The sequence below is a fragment of the Taeniopygia guttata genome, chromosome 3, assembly GCF_048771995.1.
Source record: "Taeniopygia guttata chromosome 3, bTaeGut7.mat, whole genome shotgun sequence".
Lineage (NCBI taxonomy): Eukaryota > Metazoa > Chordata > Aves > Passeriformes > Estrildidae > Taeniopygia > Taeniopygia guttata.
The window spans coordinates 68,475,359-68,498,077 of NC_133027.1; the positions used below are offsets into that span (position 1 = coordinate 68,475,359).

General features: G+C 34.8%; 1 protein-coding gene across 12 annotated transcripts in view; it reads left to right on the plus strand.

The window, feature by feature from the left end:
* Nucleotides 1-22,719, plus strand: part of RGS7 (regulator of G protein signaling 7) — a 255,301-nt gene that overhangs the window by 124,288 nt on the left and 108,294 nt on the right. For all 12 annotated transcript variants that reach the window (XR_012055108.1, XM_072927072.1, XM_002196167.7 and 9 more), the window contains exon 3: nucleotides 920-1,016. Coding sequence is in view for 11 of the 12 variants with exons in the window: in XM_072927072.1 (XP_072783173.1) it covers nucleotides 920-1,016 (97 nt within the window). In the remaining variant the exon portion in view is untranslated. The remainder of the gene's footprint in view (nucleotides 1-919; nucleotides 1,017-22,719) is intronic.

The window sequence follows — 22,719 nt, forward strand, 5'->3', positions numbered from 1 at the left end:
ATGGACCATGTTGGTGATTTAAGAAAAAGAATCATTATAATTTATTTCATCACAGTTTCATTGAACATTTTGAGAAGTTAGATATTCAAAGAAAGAAAGGTGGAAATTATCAAATCTGTAAACTTCAGCTATGAAATGGGAAAAAGAAAAACTGGCATAAGCCAGTAAGCCAGTGACTCTACTTAAATATTCTTTGTTTTCCAGTGAATGGGTTTCCTGGTCATAGTTCATAGGAAAGAGAACCTTTGAGTTGGGCACAATTTATAAAATGTATGGTCCAAATTAGCCTAAAAATTGAATTGGAAAACCGAGCTAATGTAAAACAATATCCATAAGAAAATCCAAAAATTGATTTAAAATATTTTTCTATCTACTCCATTATTACCTACAAAGAAATCTCAGGTTTCTGGGTCTGCTGTCTTCAGGAATTACAAAATGTTGTACTTTTTTCCCCTTCTCAAAAGAAGAGTTTTAGCTTTGAACTTAAAAGCTCTACTTTGTTTTGAAAATTCTATTTGAAAACTCTCAGTCACCTAAAAGCCTGCATGTGTCTATTTTGCTTTTACATGTGGTACAATACCATTAAAACAGTCATAACATGAATTTTAATATCCAAAAATAGTCTTTGACAAGTTTTTTTAGGTACTTTAACTAAATCTAACTTTAACTAAGTTGTTCTGCATTGCTGTTTCTTTGTCAAGAGTCCTTGAATATGTATATTTTTTACTGTCTGTTGTGAATAAATTACTTGCAGTTTTAGCCTGTTCAATAAAATTATGGAATATAAATTAAGCAAAGAAATATAAAGAGGGGACCTGTCATTCTGAGAGATTGATCTAGGATTTCTTGGAGATTTATTTTAGGAAATAATGCTGGGTTTATTTATTTATTTATTTATTTTTTTAATTTCTCTATTCAGATGGAAGATGTCATAGCTCGCATGCAAGATGAGAAAAATGGGATTCCTATTCGTACAGTGAAAAGTTTTCTTTCCAAGATTCCCAGTGTCTTTTCTGGTAAGAGTCAAAGTGAATTTCATACTATTTTAAAGTTTTAAGCAAGAGGATGCTCTAGTGGGAAACACTTTTAAATAAGTACTTTTAAGAATTTGCAGTCATCTGGTCTGGAGGAGACATTATTTATTCTTTGAGTAGTTTAATTATAGAAGTTTTTGATGTTTCTCTCAGATTGGAGTGGGTTTACACAGAGATGTTTTTGTCCTGAAAATTAGGTGAAGGGAATACTTAATTTGCTACTAAAATTTAATTATATCAAACTGGCAATGTTTTTATGGCAGGTCAGGTCTGGTTTTTAGCCAGCTTCCATAGCAAGGATGAGTTTAATGTATTGGCCAGTACATGAAGATAAGAAATTTCATAGCAGCAGAACAAAAGAAAAAGCATCACCCCACTCTGCAAGTGATGCTGATCAGGGGCTGTAACACTTATTACAACATTCATGATCTGCTTCTGTAGCTCGATGCCTGTGCCTGAGAAACTAAGCCTGAGATCTTTGTGGTGATTTGCAAGACAGCTGTGCCTATACCTACTCTATAGCTGGTCCAGGTCAGTATAGGCATAGGCATAAAAATATTTCTATTAACTAATTAGTTAGCATATAATTAGTCTGTTATTTACATAATTTTATGACAATTTATGCATTTATGTATGTGGCTATATACTCCAGTGAGTATTGAGTTCCTTTGAAATAGATGCCATTGTTTAACCTAATTTTTCCATGATCAGCAAGAGTGTACCCATATACAGAAAGTGGTATACAAATTTCTACCATCCAGAACACCAAGAAGAATTCTATATTTTAGTTTTCAACTTTTTGAATGTTTTTCTAGTGAATAATCCTGTCATAAAGAAGGGTAGAATCTTAAGAGCAAACAAAATTGTTTCCTAATTTTAGACAATAGATTTTAGATTTTAGAAACTTGCAGAAAAAATAGCCTCAGGGGAATGGACCTTTATTTGCCATGAGTTAGTGCAGCATGGCATCTTATTGAAGAATTCATATTAATTTTTAATCTCTGCCTTAACCTGTGTATGATGGATTTCAAAATAGACCGACCAAAATGTCTTTTTTTTTTTTTTTTAGTGGAATAGCTATCATACTTTTAAAGGTTGAGTTAGAATATATATATATACACAGTTATACATAGCAGTTACTGATATACCAACTTTTCTATTGATTCATTAATTTTATTAGCTTCATAGGAAAATAAAAAGTCATAGGACAGTTTGTTTTTTTCCACTTTTCTGATTTTCTCTCTCAAATTCCAGGGAGTACCAGTAATTTTTGATGCACATGACTGAAAATCCCACCAGAACAGCATAACTGTCATTTCAGTTCAATTAATCTACTGTCCTGTCAGTTCTCTACTCTGAGTGGAATCTGAAAGCTTCAAATCTATGTCCTAAGTCAGTAAATTCATTTAATGTGCTAGGAGTTTATATATGTAGCATACAAATATCAGCTTAGCTCAAAGCTGTTGATTGCTAGGAAACATGGGAATATTGTCTAAGGATCATGACAACAATAATGCAAATATATTTAGCAAAAACTTATAGTACTGTTAATACCTTCAAAAGCATCAAAGTAGATGCTCTTCAGTTAAAATATATTTACTTATATGCTCATATATTTATATATATCTGTGTGTGTGTTGTGTGTGTGCATAAAAAATATCTTGTACACACCATCTGTCCTGGATTATGCCTCATAAATACTGGAGCTTTGCAATTGTTTTTTTTGTTTTGTTTTTTTAATTTTTTTTTTCCATGTGGAGAAGCAAAATGGATAACTCTACCACAGTGAAATCATTTTCCTGCATGCACTTAGGAAAGACACTGCAAGTCCTTTAAACAACTTGTAAAAGCTGAGGATATCCATCAATTGTCTGTAGGAATAGGGTTCTATGTGATATAGTTGTAATTGTTTTGTTATATATATTTTTTTAATGTACTTCTATTTCAGAGTATTGCTTCTAAAAACAGGAAGTGAGAAACTAGTTGAAAGAGCAGTCACTTTTTATTGCTGAAATACTGACCATGTCTAAAGATAACTATATTAGCAAAATCAGCCTGAGGAGTGGTATTTGAATTTAACAGAATGTTGTGATTGTAATAAGTTAGATGTTGTAATCATACTATCTCATTTACTGAGTCATGCCTGAAATGTTTACACAAGTAAAATATCAACAGAGAGAAACATTTGAAATACAGATATTTCCCTATACACTATGCAGATTTTTGTTCTTCAGAAAAGTATAATCCTAAATTAAAGATTATTTCACTTTGTAAAATTTTGAAGATAAGGAATCATTTTGCTTTATGTTGCATGTACTCCATACATTTATAGAGAGCAAATAAAAATTTCAACTTTTAAGGCTCAAAGGAAAAATTAGGCAGGAGACTTTGCTCCTTCTATGTGATTATGCATTTTGATGAATAAAAGGAGGACTTACTGTCTCCATGCTTTTGAAATGTTTTGGAGGAATGAATAAGATAATGTATATAGACATCTTGCTGGTCAGCAATAACGATTACCTGAAGGTTGCCAAATGCATTCTTTATTAACATGGATTAGAGTATTAAAAATAAAGAGGAGGTGATTTTTCTGGTCCATGGTTCATCTTTAGACCTGGAAATGGATAGAAATGATGAATTTAGGGACTCTGACATACGAATCATAGAGATTAGAAGGAGCTTTAAAAAATAATTTTTATTTTTCCTAAGGAGGGATACAAGAAAATGCCAAAGCTTTGATGTTCACTTAGAAGCAGAAGTAATCAATCAGAGTTTACTGACAAAGCAGTAGTTGAGGGTTTGTTTTGGAAGTCTTTGTGAGGTGATGTGGGTGGTTTACCCAGTCCTTGTGCTGAAAGTTTTGTAAGCTAATCAGAACATGAATATTTCATTAAGAAGATGTAGTGATGTCTTGTGGCCATTTTGGAATATCAGTGTAATTCTTCATTGGGCTTTAAAGTGTACAATAATTGGGTGACCTTGCTGATAAAAGCTGTGGAGAATGTGCCAGTTGAGTGGTGTGTAACCTTGAGTGTGGAACATGAGAATTTTTATTTAGGAGCAGGGTGAACTATTGAGAAATATAAGTTCAGTCAATACACACAGAGGGAGAATAAAAACATTTCTAGAAAAACATACTCATACTTGTTATTACTGGGTGTTTTTGATGCAGGGCTCATTGATCTTGGAATGTAGTCACAGCTTGAACCAACAAAAATAGGAGAAGGAGATCAGTAGACAGGTGTGGTTTTAGCACCTCCTGTGTTAAAGAGAAAATTAAAACATTAATTTACCTTACACTGAAAAATAGGATCCGTGTGAAGTCTTTAGTTTTTTTCTCATTCCTGTAGGTGAAGCTGATATAGTATCCTATCCATCTAAACATTGTATTTTCCCATTTTTAGAAAGATTATTGCCATCATATATAATTTTTCTTAAATGTTTTCCCTGATTTCAGAAAATCCTTATTTCTCTTTTACCTGGGAAATCATGAAAATAATGAGATATTGCATTTTGATAAGCAAATGTATTACTATAGTGATTAATTACCAGTAGCAGTATGCTTGGTAAAAGAAATGAAAGAATTCATGTGTTTGAACATAAAAAAATCTAACTTAAAAGCAGGCTGTCAGTCTCAGTAGCCTGGACAGATGTAGTGAGAGACTCCAGAGGAAAGCAGTGTTATAATTGCTCATCATTCTCTCAAATCACAGGTGGGTGAGCCCAAGGAATGAGTCACAGGGGCTACCTGCAACTGTATTGCTTGTTATACAGAGTCAGGCAGCAAAAATGAGGAACAGTACAGTGAGAATTGGATGACTCAGGGGACTAATAACAAGAGAGTTTCATCTGTCATTAGTTTTGATCTTTTCCAGTTGAGTAATGAGTTGTTAACATCTGATGACTTCTCAGTGCTGCATGTGAAATTAGTTGATTGGTTTATCCACTTCAGTATTGGAAATTACCAACCTGAAAGACAGAATGAAACAGAAAGCTCTGCTACTTGGTTTGACAAGAAACAAAAGTCACAAAGCATAAGATTTTGATCATCTGGTGCCTTTGGACCAAAGTAATATTGCATTATAGGTAAATAAAAGAATTTTGGAATTTCTGTTTTTGAGATATTTTTGAGAGTAAATCAACATTTTTGGAGAAATTAGGATTCTCAGATCTGAAGTCTTGAATTTTATAGACCTTGTTTTTAACTTCAGTGTCTCCCATGCTGGGTTGATGACAGGTTTCTACTTTCTTGTTCTATCCATTTCTTCATCTCTCGTTTCTTGCATTGTCCTAAAGTGTGATCTAATGGTAGAACTATTGCTGATTTCTTTGTGCCAAATGAGCCTCTTGTTACTTGCAAACCAAGCCTTCAGTGTTGAAACTGCAAGCTCACTGCCTTGATTAGGTTCCACTCTTAGTGAAACGCTTTGATGAAAACCTTGCTATCAGTTCATCAAGGACAAAAGCCGGATCATTCCCTCTTCTGTGCGCTCTTCAATGGGCAGATTGGAGCAGGGACTTCTCATGTTTACAGTTTCACTTTTCAAAGCAGAATTTTGAGAACAAAAAGTTAATAAACCTCTATTCCCAAATGAATAATGTGTTTGAAGTTATACTACCAGTCTCTTGCATTTGTCATTTTGTCAGAGTGACTGATTTGCATTCAAATGTTCATAATCTTTTGGGAGTGCATATTTTTTGTTCATGATTTTTAGAGTCATGAGTAGAAGAGATTGACTAAGTGGAGCCATAAGATTGGGCACACAGTCATTTCCAAGTATTGACAGAATTAAGTGATTAATGAGTGATGATTTGTATGCTTTACAGAAAACCAAAGTGGATATTTGAGTGCTCCCTGCCTCCCTTCACCTTCTGTTTCTGTTTGTTTGCCTGTCTGGGCCTTGTGACCAAGACGTGGTTACTGAGGGTGATCTTAAGCTGCTTAAAACTTGACAGAACTTTTGTATCTTATGGAAAATCAGAATTGTGACAGCTTTGCCTTTGGAAAGTGCGGAAAGAACAAGCTATGGTGGGTTGGGATCAAATAAGATGAATGCTCCTCAGAAAGAAATGAAAAACTCTTTCCACTATCTTTAATAATAGAATCATAGAATTGTTTGGGTTGGGAGGGATCTTAAAGATTATCTAGTTCCAGCCTCCCTGCGAGGGGCAGGGATATCACCCACTAGACACTTTTGCCCAGGGCCTCATCAAGCCTGACCTTGAACACTTCTGGAAGAGCATGGGGCAGCCACAACTTATCTGGGCAGCCTGTTCCAAGATGATTATGCTCTCCATTTTCATTTTAAGGAATGTGTTAATATTAGACCTTTATTAAATTACTATTTGAATGAAAAGCTTTTCAAAATGTGATGTTATTTTAAACAGAACAACAAATAGTAATTTAGAGGTTATTGCTTCTTCCTAACCAAACAACATAATAAAAAAATTTATTCATATACTTACTTTTTGATTCAGTGGCAATTGCTGTTGGGAGCTTTAGTAAAAAGAAGGAAATAAAGTAAAAGAAAGTCTCAGGCAATTTTGCAAAATTGTCCTAGGAAACTGAAATATACTGAAAACCCATTTAAAAAGTCTTTTAAAGTAATCTATGTGCAAAACAATAATCATAAATATCTGTTCCTTTAAAATATGAAAAAAATATTTTCACAGACATTTGAAAAAGAAATAGGTATAGAAGTCCTGCAGTGATGGAAAAAAAAAAAAACCAACAAGCTTAATAGCTATTCATTTGTTGTGAGATGGAAAATTGCTAGGAACATTCATCTTTGAGGTTTGTCCACATAAAATGCGCAGCTTGAATTAAATGGTCTTGTTTCCCAAATGCATGCTTCCTCCAAAACTTCTATTTCCAGAGAATTAGCTCTGGGCTTTGTTGATGAGAAATAGAATTTTTTGCTACCTTTTCCTAATATGTTGTTCCATAATGAAAACACTTCCCTACCTTTGCTGCGTCTTCTTACTAATTTCCTTGTGTGTAAGATTTTGCCACTGTTTCAAGTGGAACAGGATTGCAGCTTTGAAGTGTGCAAACATTTAAGAGGAGTATAGGAAAACCTACTGCATTCAGCAAAGCCAAAAATGTACCTAGTTTGCTACCTTTGACACTCAGTCTCTGGATGTGTGACATTCATAGAAAACGTGGGGTGAAAAGGAAGCCCTGAGTCAGCCTTGCATAAACCTGAAAATATCAGGAATTCTACAATCTATCACAGCTTCAATTCCATTAGTGTGCCATTTTTTTCTGTTGTTAACACTGGTTAATAATTGTGTTTTGCTGGTTTTCCATTGGCAACAGTTAATAATACTTTGAGAAAGCAGAGAAAATAGCCCCATCCAAACATAAGTATAATGCTTATTTATGCCATTTGTATTTGACCATGGAGGAAGTGCATAACATATCAGATTAACAGAAACCTCTTAAGCTGATATAAGCAGCATCTGTAGTAGTGACAGCTTAGCTAAAATCTGTTGTGTGCACAAAGCCCTGTAGGAAGAAAAGACTAGATTATGTCTAAAGATGAATGACTGTATGGTAATATATTCAGGAGTTCTGTTTGAATGGTTTTCTTTCCTTGTTACCTCTTGGAAATCTCTTAAAAATGAATATTACTGATGCTGCATAGCAGTGATTAGAACTACTGGAATAAGTATCAGTAAGAATTTGTCAGGGAGGTGTATTTTAAGTAATTGCTTTAATGAGGAAGCAGAGTAAAGTAAACTATTTAACACCACCAGTTTAAGAGGTACTTCTATGACTGCAAAGGTGTTTAAATCACATTGGAATTTTTACACAGAGCAATTTGAGGGAGGCAGAAGAGAAATGTCTTCTCAGAAGAAAGGGTTGGTATTCTGTCTGCCATCACTAATTTCGGAGAAAGGAGAGAAATTTGCAGCTCATGTTAAGAATGGGGAGAGGAAGTGAGTAGCTGAAGACAAATGAAGTCGCATCATGAAGTCCTTTTTCAGCTTTAGTAATGTTGCCACAATGTGAAATCAGTTTCATTGTACTCATATTAAGTAGTCTCTGGATACTATTTCAAAAATGAACATCCACTTGGACAAAAGGAAAAACCAGTCTGGTTCCTCTAAGGTCAGAACCCTTGAGTCCCAAAAAGTATTCATAGTCTTGCCCATGGGATTTGTAAATGTTTTAGAGTGCAGTGTAATTCTAAAGCTGGGAATATGGGTTAGCAGGTTTGGGTCCTGAATATATTGTCGATTAGAATGGAATAAAATAGTTACAGGGAATTTCTGCATGCAATGCTGTAGTTAAGCAGGTACTGTAATTGTTTTAAAAATAGAGGCAATAATTATTGATGCAATTATATTTGGAGTGTATGCTGAAAATTATCTAATTTTTAAATTTGCATGGCATTGTACCCTGTTGTCCGGTGGCATGTTTTTGGTTGCATGATGACTATTAACTATCATTTAGCAAGCAATGTAGATAAGTATTGCTGGTACAGGCACAAATAACATATTATTTACAGGCATCCTGCTAGGTATAATACAGTGTACGCAAATTTGCTTTTCTCTTTAGGATGACACAAATGTGTCTGGAATAGTAGTCCCCTTTTCCTCTTAAATGATGACTAAAATTGACTTCTTTCGTGACTTTTCAAGAATAATGTTTCTACTTCAGTTTTACTTTTCTAGTACATAATTTTCTATTTTGTTGTCTTTAAATCTATTATTTCAAAGTAATTTGAAATATTTAAACAAACTTTATGCAAAAAGAAAGTGGTTCTGTATTTGCAGATTTCAATCTTCCATTTTTACAGACATGTACATATAGTTGGCCAGCAGTTAAAATAATTAAATAAAATCATTCCCCAAAGAATATGCCCCTTAAGCAAGAAATCAACTTAGCAGGGTTTACAAGATTACTTGTGATTTAGTTCCTAGTTCTGCTGGTTCCAGCTATGAGGAAAAAGATGCTGTCACTGCATTTGCATCAGAAGACTGCAGACTTGTCTTTGCAAAAGGAAGCAATGAATAAATTGTAGTAATTATAATTGTTTATATTTCTATTGTTGCTGAAGTTATCTATAGGCTAGTTTTGCATGATGCTGAAGAAGTTCTGCTGCTATTTTCTGTCAGCTGTGTTGCTGAAAAAAGTAACATACATTAAATTAGAAAGTCACCCTTGTGGGAAGTAAAGGTAACTTCATGAAGCATACATACTGTGACTGACAATCTATCACTATACATATAAAGGGTCCATTGATAGTAATAAATTTTCTACAAGTTATCAGAATAATTGTAAATGGAATTACAGTATCAAGAACAATTTGTTAACAGCAAATAAGGGTGCTCAAATGTGCAATGAGTGTTGCTTACAATAGTCTGCATATTTGACAAAGTCTATTATATTCATAATAGCTTCATAATAAAGGTCAATAATTAAGGTAATTGTTTAAAAACCTACTTTCTAGACTGTGCAGTTGGAGAGTAAGCCTTGATGTTGCAAAACCAGCGCGTAAGCTGGCTGTAGTTACCATGTTTTCTCTGATCCCAACCCCACAGCTTAAGCAGTCCCTGAGGCCAGAGGATGTTGGCAGCTTTGGAGACACAAAGTCTGGGGTTCCTGCTGTGTGCCTTGCCACGCAGCATCTGCTTCTTTTTGTCTTAAAGGGTGGAAGACCAGAGGGGTTGCTCTTGGTTTGCTTATTTCCTCTTGTGGGAAAAATACCTGGAGTAGGTGCTGCTTCCCTGAGCAGCTCCCCGTAGCAAAGGTTAGACCACAGTGGGAAACAGGCAGAGCTGTTGCAGTGATTGTCAGGAAGTCAGAAGGAGCAGGCTGGTGAATTTGGTGTCTGAGGAACAGAGCAGAAACCCAGGAATCTTCCAGAATCCAGGTAGAAAGTGCAAAAGAATGACTTGGTTGTGGGAAGGAGGACATAGTCATTGCTGAGACTTGGCTAGTGAAGCCAAACTATTTAGAAAGCATTGAGAATATTAAAAAAAAAAAAAAAAAAAAAAAACCAAAAAAAAACCCCAAAGGCTGGGAAATTAGTATTAAACTCTCCTCTCCAAACACACATTTTGTGAGATAATATTTTTTATTAAAAGGCTTGAGTGTACAAGTGGACACATGGGACGTTTTGCATTCCTTTTTGTCCAGAGTCAATTACCATAATATGTGCATGCAAGGCTCTCATGGATACCAGCACCCATGTGCTTGTCTGATACCAGAATTCTTGCTTTTTGAGATTTTATAACAAAATGTGAGACAGCTAAAATGTGGAAGTAGTTTAAAGGCATACAGAACTGAGTCTATAGATATTTCAGATGCTTTGCCTTTTCATCAAGACCATCTTCTTGTAAGTTTTGCACTTATCATGGAAAGAAGCTTGCAGATAATAATAAGTATACAGTAAAATGCCCAGTTGTTTTTTGAGCTGTATCTCTAGACCAGGCAATATGTTGTGAATAGAAAAAAGTCATTGAGCCAAACCTGCCTGTTAATAGTTTGATCACATGAATTCCACCTTCTGCTTTTCTTCCCACATTTTTACCCTCTCCTCATTTTTCTAGTTGCTTTAATCAGTAATCAAGCTGAATTCTCATTTCTTCCATACTCTTTAGAGAAAAATAGACTTACTTTGTTCTCTATTCACTTGTTTTCTGAGTAGTAGTATTTTTGTTTTCCTAGTACCTGAGTTCTAAAGTGGGTGCTTTTTTAAAAGAATTTTATCAAGTCCTTTCATACTTACAAAAGCATCTGTTCAGTAGAACAAATCACAATCTGTTTTAATGAAAGGTGGAGGTGGAATGACTCATCTTCTTGGCTTTTGTACCTGAGGTCAAATATAGTTTTACAGAAATATTTAGGCTTTGCCTGTTACTTACATCTTTTCAGACTTGATGTAGCTTCTAAAAAATTTATCATCACTACTAAAATGACAAGCCACTAAGACATAGTTACCATGGTCAGCATTTGCAGAGGGATCCCATCTGTTCTGTGTGAATGATGGGTTGGTTGCTCTGGACTGGAAGTAGATAGAAAATATGCTTGTATTAAAGAACATCCTGTTGCTCAAGCAGAATTTATGAAGCTAATCTTAGTTTTGTGTCATGTGTACAAGGAAGCTTCCAGCAGGCATGATGTCCCCAAACTCTAGACCATTTAAAGACCAGTAATTGAGTCTATTTCCCAGAAAATTAATGGAAAACTAGTCATAGTAGCAATTTACTGTTCTAGGACAGTTGCTGAAAGTAAATAGAAGAGTACAGATTGTCTCACTTTTTTTCCTCTCTTAAAAATACATTTCTTCATGTTTGAGAAGAAAAAACAAACCATCACTCCCAAACAAGTGGACATCCATCTCTGTCCATTTGTTGGTCATAGCTTCTTTTAAGAGCAATGCGAGGGACAGGGAACATAGCTCCAGTGTACTGAGCACGTACAATTCAGCACTGGTTGTCCTGAGCTCTGTCACACCAGCAGCAAGGTAAAGTATGCATGAATTGGATAGTCTAATGTATTGGATGGTCTAATTTCATGTGATGTCACTGAGATCTAGGACACTGCTTATAAATTACCTCTGCAATGGGTTAAAAGACTGCTGTAATTTAGACACAGTAGAACTTTCCTCCCGTTATTCTAAAGGATGATATGCCATGTTTAATTCAAACAGTCTCCTAGTTGGTTTTGGATTTAGTCTGATATAATTACACTTTTGATTATTCTTAAAGCTTTTATTTCTAATCATTAATGATGGGATGCAAAATTTAAAAAAGCATTTGAATAAGTTTGTATGGACATAGCTATATTAAAATATAATTGTGTATTAGGCAGAGGAAGACCTTACAGGGCAGTTAATAGGCTATGAAAGCCAGGCTATTTTAGGAGGCTAGAGAGAAATGCTAAAACTGAGAATAAATTGAACATGAAATACTCTTTTGAAGTGTATTTTAGTAGAACAAAAATAAAGTGGTAGAGTAACAAATTTATACTAGTGTACTAACTGTAAAGTCCCAATAGAGAAATGGAAGCCACCTGATTTCAGAAAGGGGACAGGAACCTGTTAGTTCTCAGTGGAACAGTCTTCTGAACAGGAAGTGCGTTGGGAAGAGGGAAGGTACCATTAAATCATCTTAATGAGGGAAGGAATGGCATTACCAGATGCTACTAATGTAAGATTCCAAAGTGCTTCAAGATTTATACTTTCTGATCAAAAGCATTGCATTTTTTTTTGAAAACTATATCTGTTTGGATTATTTGGGAGCAGCGATTATTCATGTATGTGTCAGAAAATAGGAAAAGACTTCCTCAGTGTACATAAATTATTAAATGTGGAATGAGTCATTACTTCTTGTGGAAGTAGCAGAATTTTATATGGATAGTGTGACTTAACTTTTGATTGATGTGAGTTTTGAAGGACATTATGTTCTATAAAAGGCTATTTGAATTATGGCTATCCAGGACAAGGTGTCTGTGTAGACATGGTCTTTATTCTCTGTGGTAATCTTACTATTTTGTAAGAATTAAGTATCTCCATTACACATGTACTGGTGTTTTTAAATGTAGTATTATAATTGGTTTCAATTGAAAAATCACTTATTGATAGCTAAAAATTTAAAAAAAAAATTTCCTTCCAATTCTATTTCTTTTAGAACAGTACAGAAAGCAAAATAAATATTGAGCTTAGAGAGTGAAATGTAAATTTACTTCTATATATTACATCTGTTTTAGATCAAGTCATAATTGCTTGTTTGAAAAAAGGCTCCCAGTTTAAGGAGTTTGTGTAAAATAGTTTTGGATCCTTTGTTATAAAAAATGAGATAAAAATCTCTAATTCAGTGTATTTGAAATACTCTTCTGGCACATCTCTACAGCTCAGCTATTCAGGCCAATCCATCAAACTTAGACATCAATATTTGCTGAATCTCTGTGCTCAGTTTGTTGCTAGTCAAGCCAAAATAGAAACTGTCTGTTCTATCTCTATGCAAAAATAGAGTCCTGATGTGCAGATAGAAGTATTGAGAGATCAAAAAGTAGAAATAAGAGAAAAAGATAAAATATAATTTCATGAATAATAATTTGTTACCTTCTGCCCAAGACTACTTTCAGATGCAGATAATTATTTATTTTAAAAATTTACATGTCATTTGTGCTTTTGTAAGGCAGTTATTTAGTTTAAGTCCTGTATAATTTTATAATGGGTTATCCAAACAGGAAATTTTATTTACTGAAAAATAGCAAACAGAAAGAAAAGGGGACACTACACAGATTAAAGGAAGAGTTCCTAAGTTTTGCATTAGCTTCAGCAAGCATAGAAACAGGCACACTACATGGCAAAAGTAAAAATGGAATATATTAATTGTAACATTTGCAATAGATATCCTTGGTCAGCTGAAACTCTTCTCAAATGAACAAATCTGTCAAGTAAGAAGGAGATTATGGCCCTGGGTCTCAGATCTAATGAAGATTTGTATCACTATTGGAAATCTTTTGGAGCTATCTTTTCTACCATTATTTTAGAAAGGAAGAAGTTCCTCTTGCTGACATAACTATAAAAATAAAATGTGTTTTTTAACTGTGATTAGTACTGACTGGTGAGAAAGAAGAATAAAAGAAACAGAGTAAAAAATTCTGCCTCAAATCAAAAATGCCTTTTTTTTTTTTTTTTTTTTTTTGCTGAGTATTACTACTTCCAATGTGAGATTTTTCTCTTGGTAAGTGAAGCCTGCAACTATAGTGCTAAAAAAAATAAATAGATTCATTTGAAAGATTTGTCTACACAAAACCAATACCTAAATATCTTTTACAGGAAGAAAAACTTGATTAAAATCCATGCACATTTGATTTAATCTTTCTTCACTCAGAATCTAACTAAATCACTGAACTGAGCATGGACCATAGCACCAGTACATGAAGTATGTGTCTAAGCAGCTATGAAACAGCAGCCTAGTTTTTATGGGTGAGGCTATAAATGAGGCAGCATCCAGCAAGGTCAGGGAAAAACAAAATAAAATGCCCCCTGCCCCTGTTGTCAGGGCCCTGGGCTGCTGCTCTTCTGGAGGGGATGACAAATCCTGTGCCTGTTCCTGCTGCTGCCAGGAGCTGCTTTCCCACATGTTGGGGGAGCTGGCGCTGACTGAAGAGCAGGGTTGGAATCCCCAAACTGCTCTCAGCCAGTGATGCTCTGGCTGCCCCCAGATAAAAAAGCCTCCCTCTGTGGTCGCACTAGAGGCCCAAGTAATTGTCTGAAATCTAACAAAATGTGGGCACACTCACTAGGAGTGAGATATTGTCTTGGGTTTCCAAAGGTGTTTACGCTTTATCTGCAAGGTTCTTTGCAGTTTCTAGTCGAAGATTTTTATTAACAGTATCAACCCTAGCCCTAAATCGCACAAATTGTCCTTTAATGACCATTTGTAACTGCAAAATAATTCTGTTTTCCCAAAGCAACCCCTGTGTAATACAGCAGACTAAGTGTAATTAGCATTTCAAAAAATGTAAAGGACATGATAGGAATCAAAGTGCTGGAAAAAGAGTGATGGGTATAATACATGTGCTATATTTTTTCATGACCTTTTTATCTGGCAGATACTCAGGGTAATATATTGTTATAGTACAACAAGACCAGACAGAAAGCCTGAAGTTGAACTCTTTTCATTGTTCAAGTGTTCAGTTTATATTCCCTCTCACGTGCTTAAATAACAGCAATAAAAGAAAAACCTGGCAAAATGAATGGTAACATTAATTTTAAAAAGCACAAAACCCCATTTAACTTATGCCTAGCCATCAACGCAAATGATATGGAGAATTTTCATATGAAATAAAATGAAGAACAAGCCTGATATACTTTGAAGTCCTGCATGAATTCATCATGTTAAACACTGACCTTTATCTGTATGTTTCCTGCATCTTGCATTGCTTTTCTAAATAAATAGACCAAGGGTCATTCATTATTAAAGAAGTACTTTCAATAGATAGTTCAGCATGCTAACAATCAATGTTATTAAGGCTGCATCTTTCCATTTCAAGCAACATGAAAATTTGCCTGTCATTCTTTAATTATGTTTTTAAAATATTTTGAGTCTAGTACGAGTATAGTATTCCTCTTGTAAATGCACCAGCCCACCCTGCCCCCAGCCTCCACCCAGAAAAAAAAAACAAACAGAAAAACCCAAAAAACCAAAAAAACACCAAAAACCCTGTTGTTGCCAAAGGCATACTAGCATGACCTATGGTTCATAAGTGGGGCTTAAAATTAAGTCCTTTGGAATTTCATCACTGGCTTAACTATTCGATTCAACAGTCTTTTCATTTGGCCTCTCTGACCATTACCACAAATATAAGGTGAACTGTGTACTCACTTTATCATAGTGTATTAGAAGACTTAATGTTGCTGGAGTTCTTCCATTTGCCATTGTACAAATTGTAAATCAAGTAAATAATTTTCTCTAATTCTTTGTAGGGCACTTTGTAAGTTTCATATCTTTAGGAAATAGCACTTGTTTTAATAGTGCATCTTCTGGGATAAACTGCACATTGTTGTTTCCCTTGCTGAAAAACTTTTTTAAGCAGTGATCATTCTTCTGTCAAATCCTTTCCTTTGTGCCAAATATATGTAACCAGCTTTGGTGCAGTGACCACATCAGTCAAACCCAACACAACAGCAAGTCCTTCCAACAATATGTCCCTCAATAACCTCATCCCACTTATTTGTACATACCCATTTGTCTTTCCTTTTGCTTTCTTTTCAGCATAGTTACCTAACTGGCATCTAAGACACTCCCTTGTCTGACACCCCAGAGACCTGGCCTCCCTCAGCTTCCCTGCACACAGAGAGGAGGAAGCACAGCTTCTCCTGGTTTTTACATACGTGACTTTTCAGCATTCATCTTGTGAAGGCATCAAACAAAGTGTTTTTGAAGGAAGGAATATCATTACATTGCTAATACCTCTGGTAAAACAAATGTGTTTTATGTCAAAATAGTGTGAATGTTTCTTCTTTATAGAGCATGATCGTGCCCAATTTAGAGCATGGTTGCCACAGTTTGCATAGCCCAGGAAGGTGCTTGAGAGACAATCAAGACAGCTTCTTAATATGAGGAGTTGGAGCCTTTTTTTGCACATCCCTTTCACCTGTCAGGTACCAAAAATGCAGATGAGTATAAAAATGTATTGTATAGAGAAGTTTTATGTTAGAAGTAAATAGCTCTACGTGGTTATGGTTTCACCACAATTGTGCATGCATACTGACCTTAGAAGGAATAAAGAAATAGGCTTTAAATTTCTTAAGCATCTTTAAATTGACATTTGTTCTTTGTAAGTCTCAATGTATGTCATAGCTGAGAAGAATTTGAATCATATTTCAATAACTTTTTCACTCCTTGAAACTGTTGATTTGAAACTTCTAAAATGTTTTAGTGACTGTAATGGAGTTACTTTGGATTTTCCCATTGCAACTAAGACAGATTATGGTTTTATAATATTCCCTTTGATTTATCATTCAATAAAGGGAAATTACTTTTAAGCATAGCACCAGAATTAAAAATAGACTTGAAATTAAAGCTTAAGAGGACATGATTCAAAACTACTAAAATAGTAAGTTTGCTCTTACTCTTATTGCCAAAGAAAACATCTTTTAGAAGCTAAATTCCAGATATTTCCCAAATGTTTTCATCTCCACTGTATATAACTCACTGCCTGGAAACTGATATAGTTGTTACAGGAGCTGTGATTTTGCAAATACATTTTCCAAATGGTATTTGCTATATAAAATTGCAACAAGTGTTAGCTTTTCAAGACTCATCCGTTTTTTTGCAACATGGTAAGAGGAGAGATGACTCATCAAGAAGAGAGAGGCATGGTATGAGACAAGGAGAGCTATCACTGCTATCATTATAGTGTTTATATTGCACAATAAAAATATCTTTGCATTTAGGTTAAAATGGAAATGGTAAGTTATTAAAGATATACAGTGGAATAAAAATTTTTACTTATTCTGATAATGATTGACAAGCTAACATCTTAAGAGAAAAAGGCAGACAGAAGTGTCTATTATTTTATCTCTTGTGTTTAAAACTATCAATGGAATGTCCCTGAGTGCTCCATGTAGCAGATCCTATGTCTCTGTCTTCTGGTCTTGTCAAAGAGATCATAGAATCAGAGAATAATCACATCCATGTTAGTTCTGTTCAAGCTTTCTACATCTGGTTAATTTAGAAGAATTATCCATTAAGAGCATTTATGATGCTACATCTGTTAAACCAGTTTTCTCCTGTGAAATGTTTTCAGAGCCACTCTTTTTAAGGAGACTCTTTTTGACATTGCCATTATCAGAAAGTACTGAAATACTGATGGTTTTTTTTATTGTTTTATTATTATACTCCTGTTAGAAGCTGTCCTATGAGTCAGAAAGATGAAGATGAAAAATTCTCTTTTATGCTAAGAAAATGGTTTTGTCCTCGTTGAATCACACATTTTGATAGCATTAAAGGAAAATAATTTTAGTTTTTCAGTTTGTGTAAATCTTTGATGTTTGATGTTGGGGTTCCACTTCATATCAAAATGAAGTTCGAGAGCCTCAAAGTGTGCTGCAAGGTAAGAAACTCTGGTTCTGTTGTGATTTGTGAAGCATCCTTTTGAAGATGCACTTTTGACTGGGGAAACTCAGAGAATAAGAAGTCAGGGGTTTTATTGAGCAACAACTGAACATGATCAACGTGGAAAATCTTAATTATTCAGGTAAATTGTCACATCAGAAATGCTGATTGTAGGTACTTAGCAGAAGGATTCGCTGTTCCAAGATGTTTGAATAGCGATTAGTATAAAATGCTTCCATATTAAAATTACTGAATAAGCTCTGCAACATGAAACAGTGGAGCAACTCCTACCTCTGCCAGGTAATCTGCCTTCACTGTTATGCTTGGTTTGGCAATCATTATCTTTACTAAGTTTAGAGTACATAAATCTAGGCATCTTTAAAGCATTACATATTTGTATTTGCTATGTGTGTAACAAGAGTTACTTGTGTGGGCTTTATCTTAAGAATCTGTTCTCAGAGCTGTAATTTTCCTCTATATTCTCTGTGCATACATTCTTGTTTGAAGAACAAGAACTTGTCTACCTTTGTTAGCTTACTTGCTAAAAACAAGAAAACACTAACTAGCAAGGACATCTTTCATAATGCAAGCTAAATGATAATTTTAAACATGTGAGAAGGAAAAACTGCTGAAATGTAAAGTGTATTAACAGTAGTAAAACCTTGTTGCTTCCTTTCCCTGAGTGACAGTTGTTTCTAGATGCGTAGCATGTGAGGGAAAACTCAATACTATAAGTAAGAAACGAAGTCAGTTTTAAAGTTGAATCTACAGATATTTTTAATATACTCATTTAAACTAGTAAGCCATCACTTTCTTAAAAAAAAAAAATTAAAAATACAAGCATATAAATATATTCCATCAGCCATTACTTAAAACGGTGGAACGTTACTCCAGAAATGGCAATGGCCAAAGACATGCTCTTTTTTAAGTCAATAAAAGATGAGAGTAGTGAATTTGAGATGAAGAATTCTTCTGATATGTTCTGACTGGTGTGAATTGTTGCTGTGTTTGTGTGCTGCAGGACAAATAGTGACCATCTCTCACTTGAGCGCAGCATGTTTTACTGGCCATTAATGTGGCTAGCCTGTTCCCATCCATTGGGCATTATTTGTTGATGGCAAACAGTGCTAAGGCAGGCATTTATTTGTATAATTGGTTATTGACAGGAGCCCAGTTTTATGCCAGGTCAGATAGAATTGGAATAGTAGAAAAGAGGATTAAAACAGCCAAGTATATTCTTAGATTATTAGTATAAACCTGCTTCATTCAAAGTGAAGCTGAAATTTGAAGGGGATAAGCTACTTAAGACTTCCCTTCTACGTGACTTATATCCATCCTGTTTTGCATCAAGAAAAACTCTCACCAGTAAAATTACCTCTACTTCCTTTCCCCTTTGATTTGAGAGGAGAACAGTTCTGTGCTCAGGCTATCAAGCTGCCATAATCAGGCCTTTTACTAGTCCAAGCACAAGCACCCTTTCCTGCTCTCTCTGATTTCTTATCTCACAGTAAGGTAGCAGGAGAATCATATTAATTGCTGGTGCCAGATTGAACAGGGTATATTTGCCTATGAAGAAATACTTTAAAATTTTGAATATTTGGGTTTGTTAGTTTTTTTTCTTGTTGCAGGGGACAGCAGCTAGTTTTCTTCTGTATTCTGTTGATGACTTCATTTTAGCTATTTTAAGAATGTAAGAAGATTGAGCAAGAACATGTTTTTCCCAAATGTCTTTTTATCCCCTCCCTCCTAACCTTGGAACCATATTTCATGTAGACGTCACAATTCCTTAGCTGACTGACAAATGTTTATTGTCTCCAGGCCCTCAACACAAGAGTTGTGTTTACTTTTGCCTTCCGCTAGTGAACAGTAATCCTAGTACTGGATATCTATTTGCTTGATATTTCTTTACTGATCCTGCCTTTATTTTCCCAAGAGAATATATATCATCTTTTTCTGAGTGTGCAGTCAGTGGTTAAGGAAGAAATGGTGGCCATTTTTTAAACAATTTTACGTAAAATATGTACAAGTCCTCAAAAATTACATGGAGAAACCAAAAGTCAAATAAATGGTTTTTACAGAGGCTGGGAAGGGGGCCAGGTTTGGATAGGTAGCTGAATGGTTGTGTATACATGTTCCCTCACCAAGGGTGATTTTACATCTTGATACTATTTATTCTTACTCTGACAGTGTAAACAGCAAAGACGCAACAGGTGCTAAAAGTAGTATTGACGTCACTGCATACTCCTAGGCAACAGTATGAACCTAATTTTTTTCTGCTTTTTGTGAAGAAAGAAAAAAAATAATGAACTACAGTCTCATCTTTCCAAAGAGCTTATGTACTCACAAGTCTAAGTTATAAAAGTCCCATCCTATGTTCGCAGTAAGACACTATCAGTTTTCAGCTGTTTCATCTAAAGAAATAAAACATTGAAATGTTCATTAAAATAACCTGAAGAATAGACTCCATACTCCAGGACATGCACTTTTATTTATTGCACTAATACTTACAGGCTGATCTTTTCAAAATGCTTCTCTGTTCTCTAGCCCCCAGAATCCACAGCACACTACGAGGAGCTATTATCTTTAGTGAAGGAATAAATACCAAAGGTTACATCTTGGGCTAGTGGTCCAGGATTGTTCAGAATAATGTTTTGGTTTTTTTTATCATTCTTCTACTTGATAATGGATGGTGGAAAATTACTCTCTCCAGCTTTTCCACATAAACTTACAGATGCTTCCCATGAGGTTGTGGATTAGTGTTATTAAATGGTTGCTCTGGATGTAATGAATGTGAGGGTAGGGATGGGAGAAAACAGAAGGTTTTTGCAGAGATTGTTACTTTGTCCAGGCTCCAAGAGACATTCCAAAAATGGAGACATTAGTGATGGTTCTATGAACATTGCCTGATACTGATGGAAAAGCAAAGTACTTTGCTTCAAAAATGTGTTTGATTCATGTGGTACCACATTACTTGTCAAAGCAGAAAGGTGGCTTTTGAATTCCTATAAAAATGTCATAGAGAAAAAGCCAATACTAGCTACAGGGCTCCAAACAAATGCTGTTGTGAATGTCCCTTGGGAAACACATCAGCAAGGGAATGAAATTGGTAAACTGAAACATGGAGAGATTTATTTTCTCCAAGGTTTACTTCTTGGTTTGCTAAGTTCATTGTGATGGATGGGAATACAATATATAAAATGACTGGCATGTGTACTCACATATATGAGTATATACTATTGAGCATATACCATGCTCCAATTTTCAATTTGATATAGAAATATATTACTTATTATGGATGATATGATTAAGTGTTTTTTTAACCCAAAAGCTGTTGATTGCATATTAAAATAGTAGTTCTTGTCTATCTAAACTTTTGGTAAATTACCATTGATGGATAAATAATATTAGAGAATTTCAATTGTCAGCAGAATTTATATTTCAATGAATAATTGGGAATTTTCTTCAAGAGCTAATAAATTTTAGGTTTTTGTGTTACAGGGTTCTTGAAGTGCATTTGTAAAGTGCTACCATGAGAAAACTATAAGATTTTTATGTCTTTGAGAACAAACCCAGTAATATCTGCTTCAGATAGTTGTGCAGCACAATTATCAACATTTAGAAAAAAATAATTCATAATCTCTGAATAGTGATGAAAGACTGCAAATTAAGAAATTGCTGAATTTGATGGAAGTATCGAGTTGCAGCAAATTAGTTTTTATTTCTAACAGAGTTCATTCCATACCATATAATGTAAGTGATTTTTGTTATGCCAAACAACTAAGCATACTAAAGTCTTGAAACAGTCCCATATTTTGGTAAAAACTGAATGGGATTAGATTTCCAGTCAGAGTAATGGTCAAAAATATAGGTACTTAAAATTTGAATAACTTCATTTTCTTTCCCTTTTGAAAATGTAGCCCTGCAGCAGATCTTTGAAGCGTAAACTCTGGGACATAGCAGTATTAAAATAATCATGGATCTGGAGGAAATACCACAAAAACATCCAACACAGATTAATCAAGAATGGAAATTCATTTGAACATTCTGTGGTCTGTTGAATATGAAAATATTTCATATTTCAAATAGAAAAAAGCCTTGAGCAATGTTTTGATCGGTCAGTGACATTTCTGGTGTAACACATGAATATTCAGATTAAAGTTGAAGGTTTCTACTCAGCTTCACCAAAGTTTCTTGTATTTTATACTTTGTATTTATTTGTACTAGTTGAAAAATAGCTGAACTGTGCTACAGGCTGAGGAACAATGGGAAATGGGAATAAAGAACTAAAACTCCCAGATGACTACTTTGGCCAAACAAAGTATTTTTGTTCTGCAATTTTTTGGCAGTTTGATGTGAAATTCATGTGTTCAGGCTTTCTGTTACAGCCTATGTCCCTACACTGGATTGTATCTCTGAAGATACATATTTTGTGCAACTGCTTTATGGTGGATTTCTTTTTTTATTGAGAAGAGGCTTCCTGTTTGAGTAGTTTCTATGTGTGTGAGAATGGCTGGGTAATGATCAGATTCTTGGGAAACTTGTGGTTCAGGAGCTTCTGCAGAGCATCACATTGTGCTGTTGTACTAAGTGTCACTACATCTCTCTAAAAGGTGTATTTTTTGTCAAAATAACTAGGTTCGGTTAGTCAGGAAATCGACTCTGATCAAAGGGGGTTTTTTTTTTTGGACATCAGTTTTGAGAATCTTAAGTGAAGAGAACAGTAAAAGCATGAGTCACTGAAAGAGTGTTTTGAAATAGCAGCAGTGGAAAAACCCATTTTCAAACCAACTGTATAAATTAACTATTATTGTGTAGGAACACTTTGAGAGGAAGTCCATTGACATTGTTGCTGGGCAAATGTAAAAACTGCAAGTCACTGTGTCCCCAGTGACTTTTTTCCTGGAGTCAAAATCCCAAAACAAGTCTAATATAATGTATATATTTATTCCCATTTCGTCTGAATTAGGACTTGAGGATTTTCCCCTGTGAAAATCCTCCATGAATGTTAAAAGTGTCTAGCAGAAATTACACTGCTCCTCACTTCCTTTCATTGCCATCTGTGTGTGGGTGTCTTTTGGGGGCCAGTATAACAAGAATT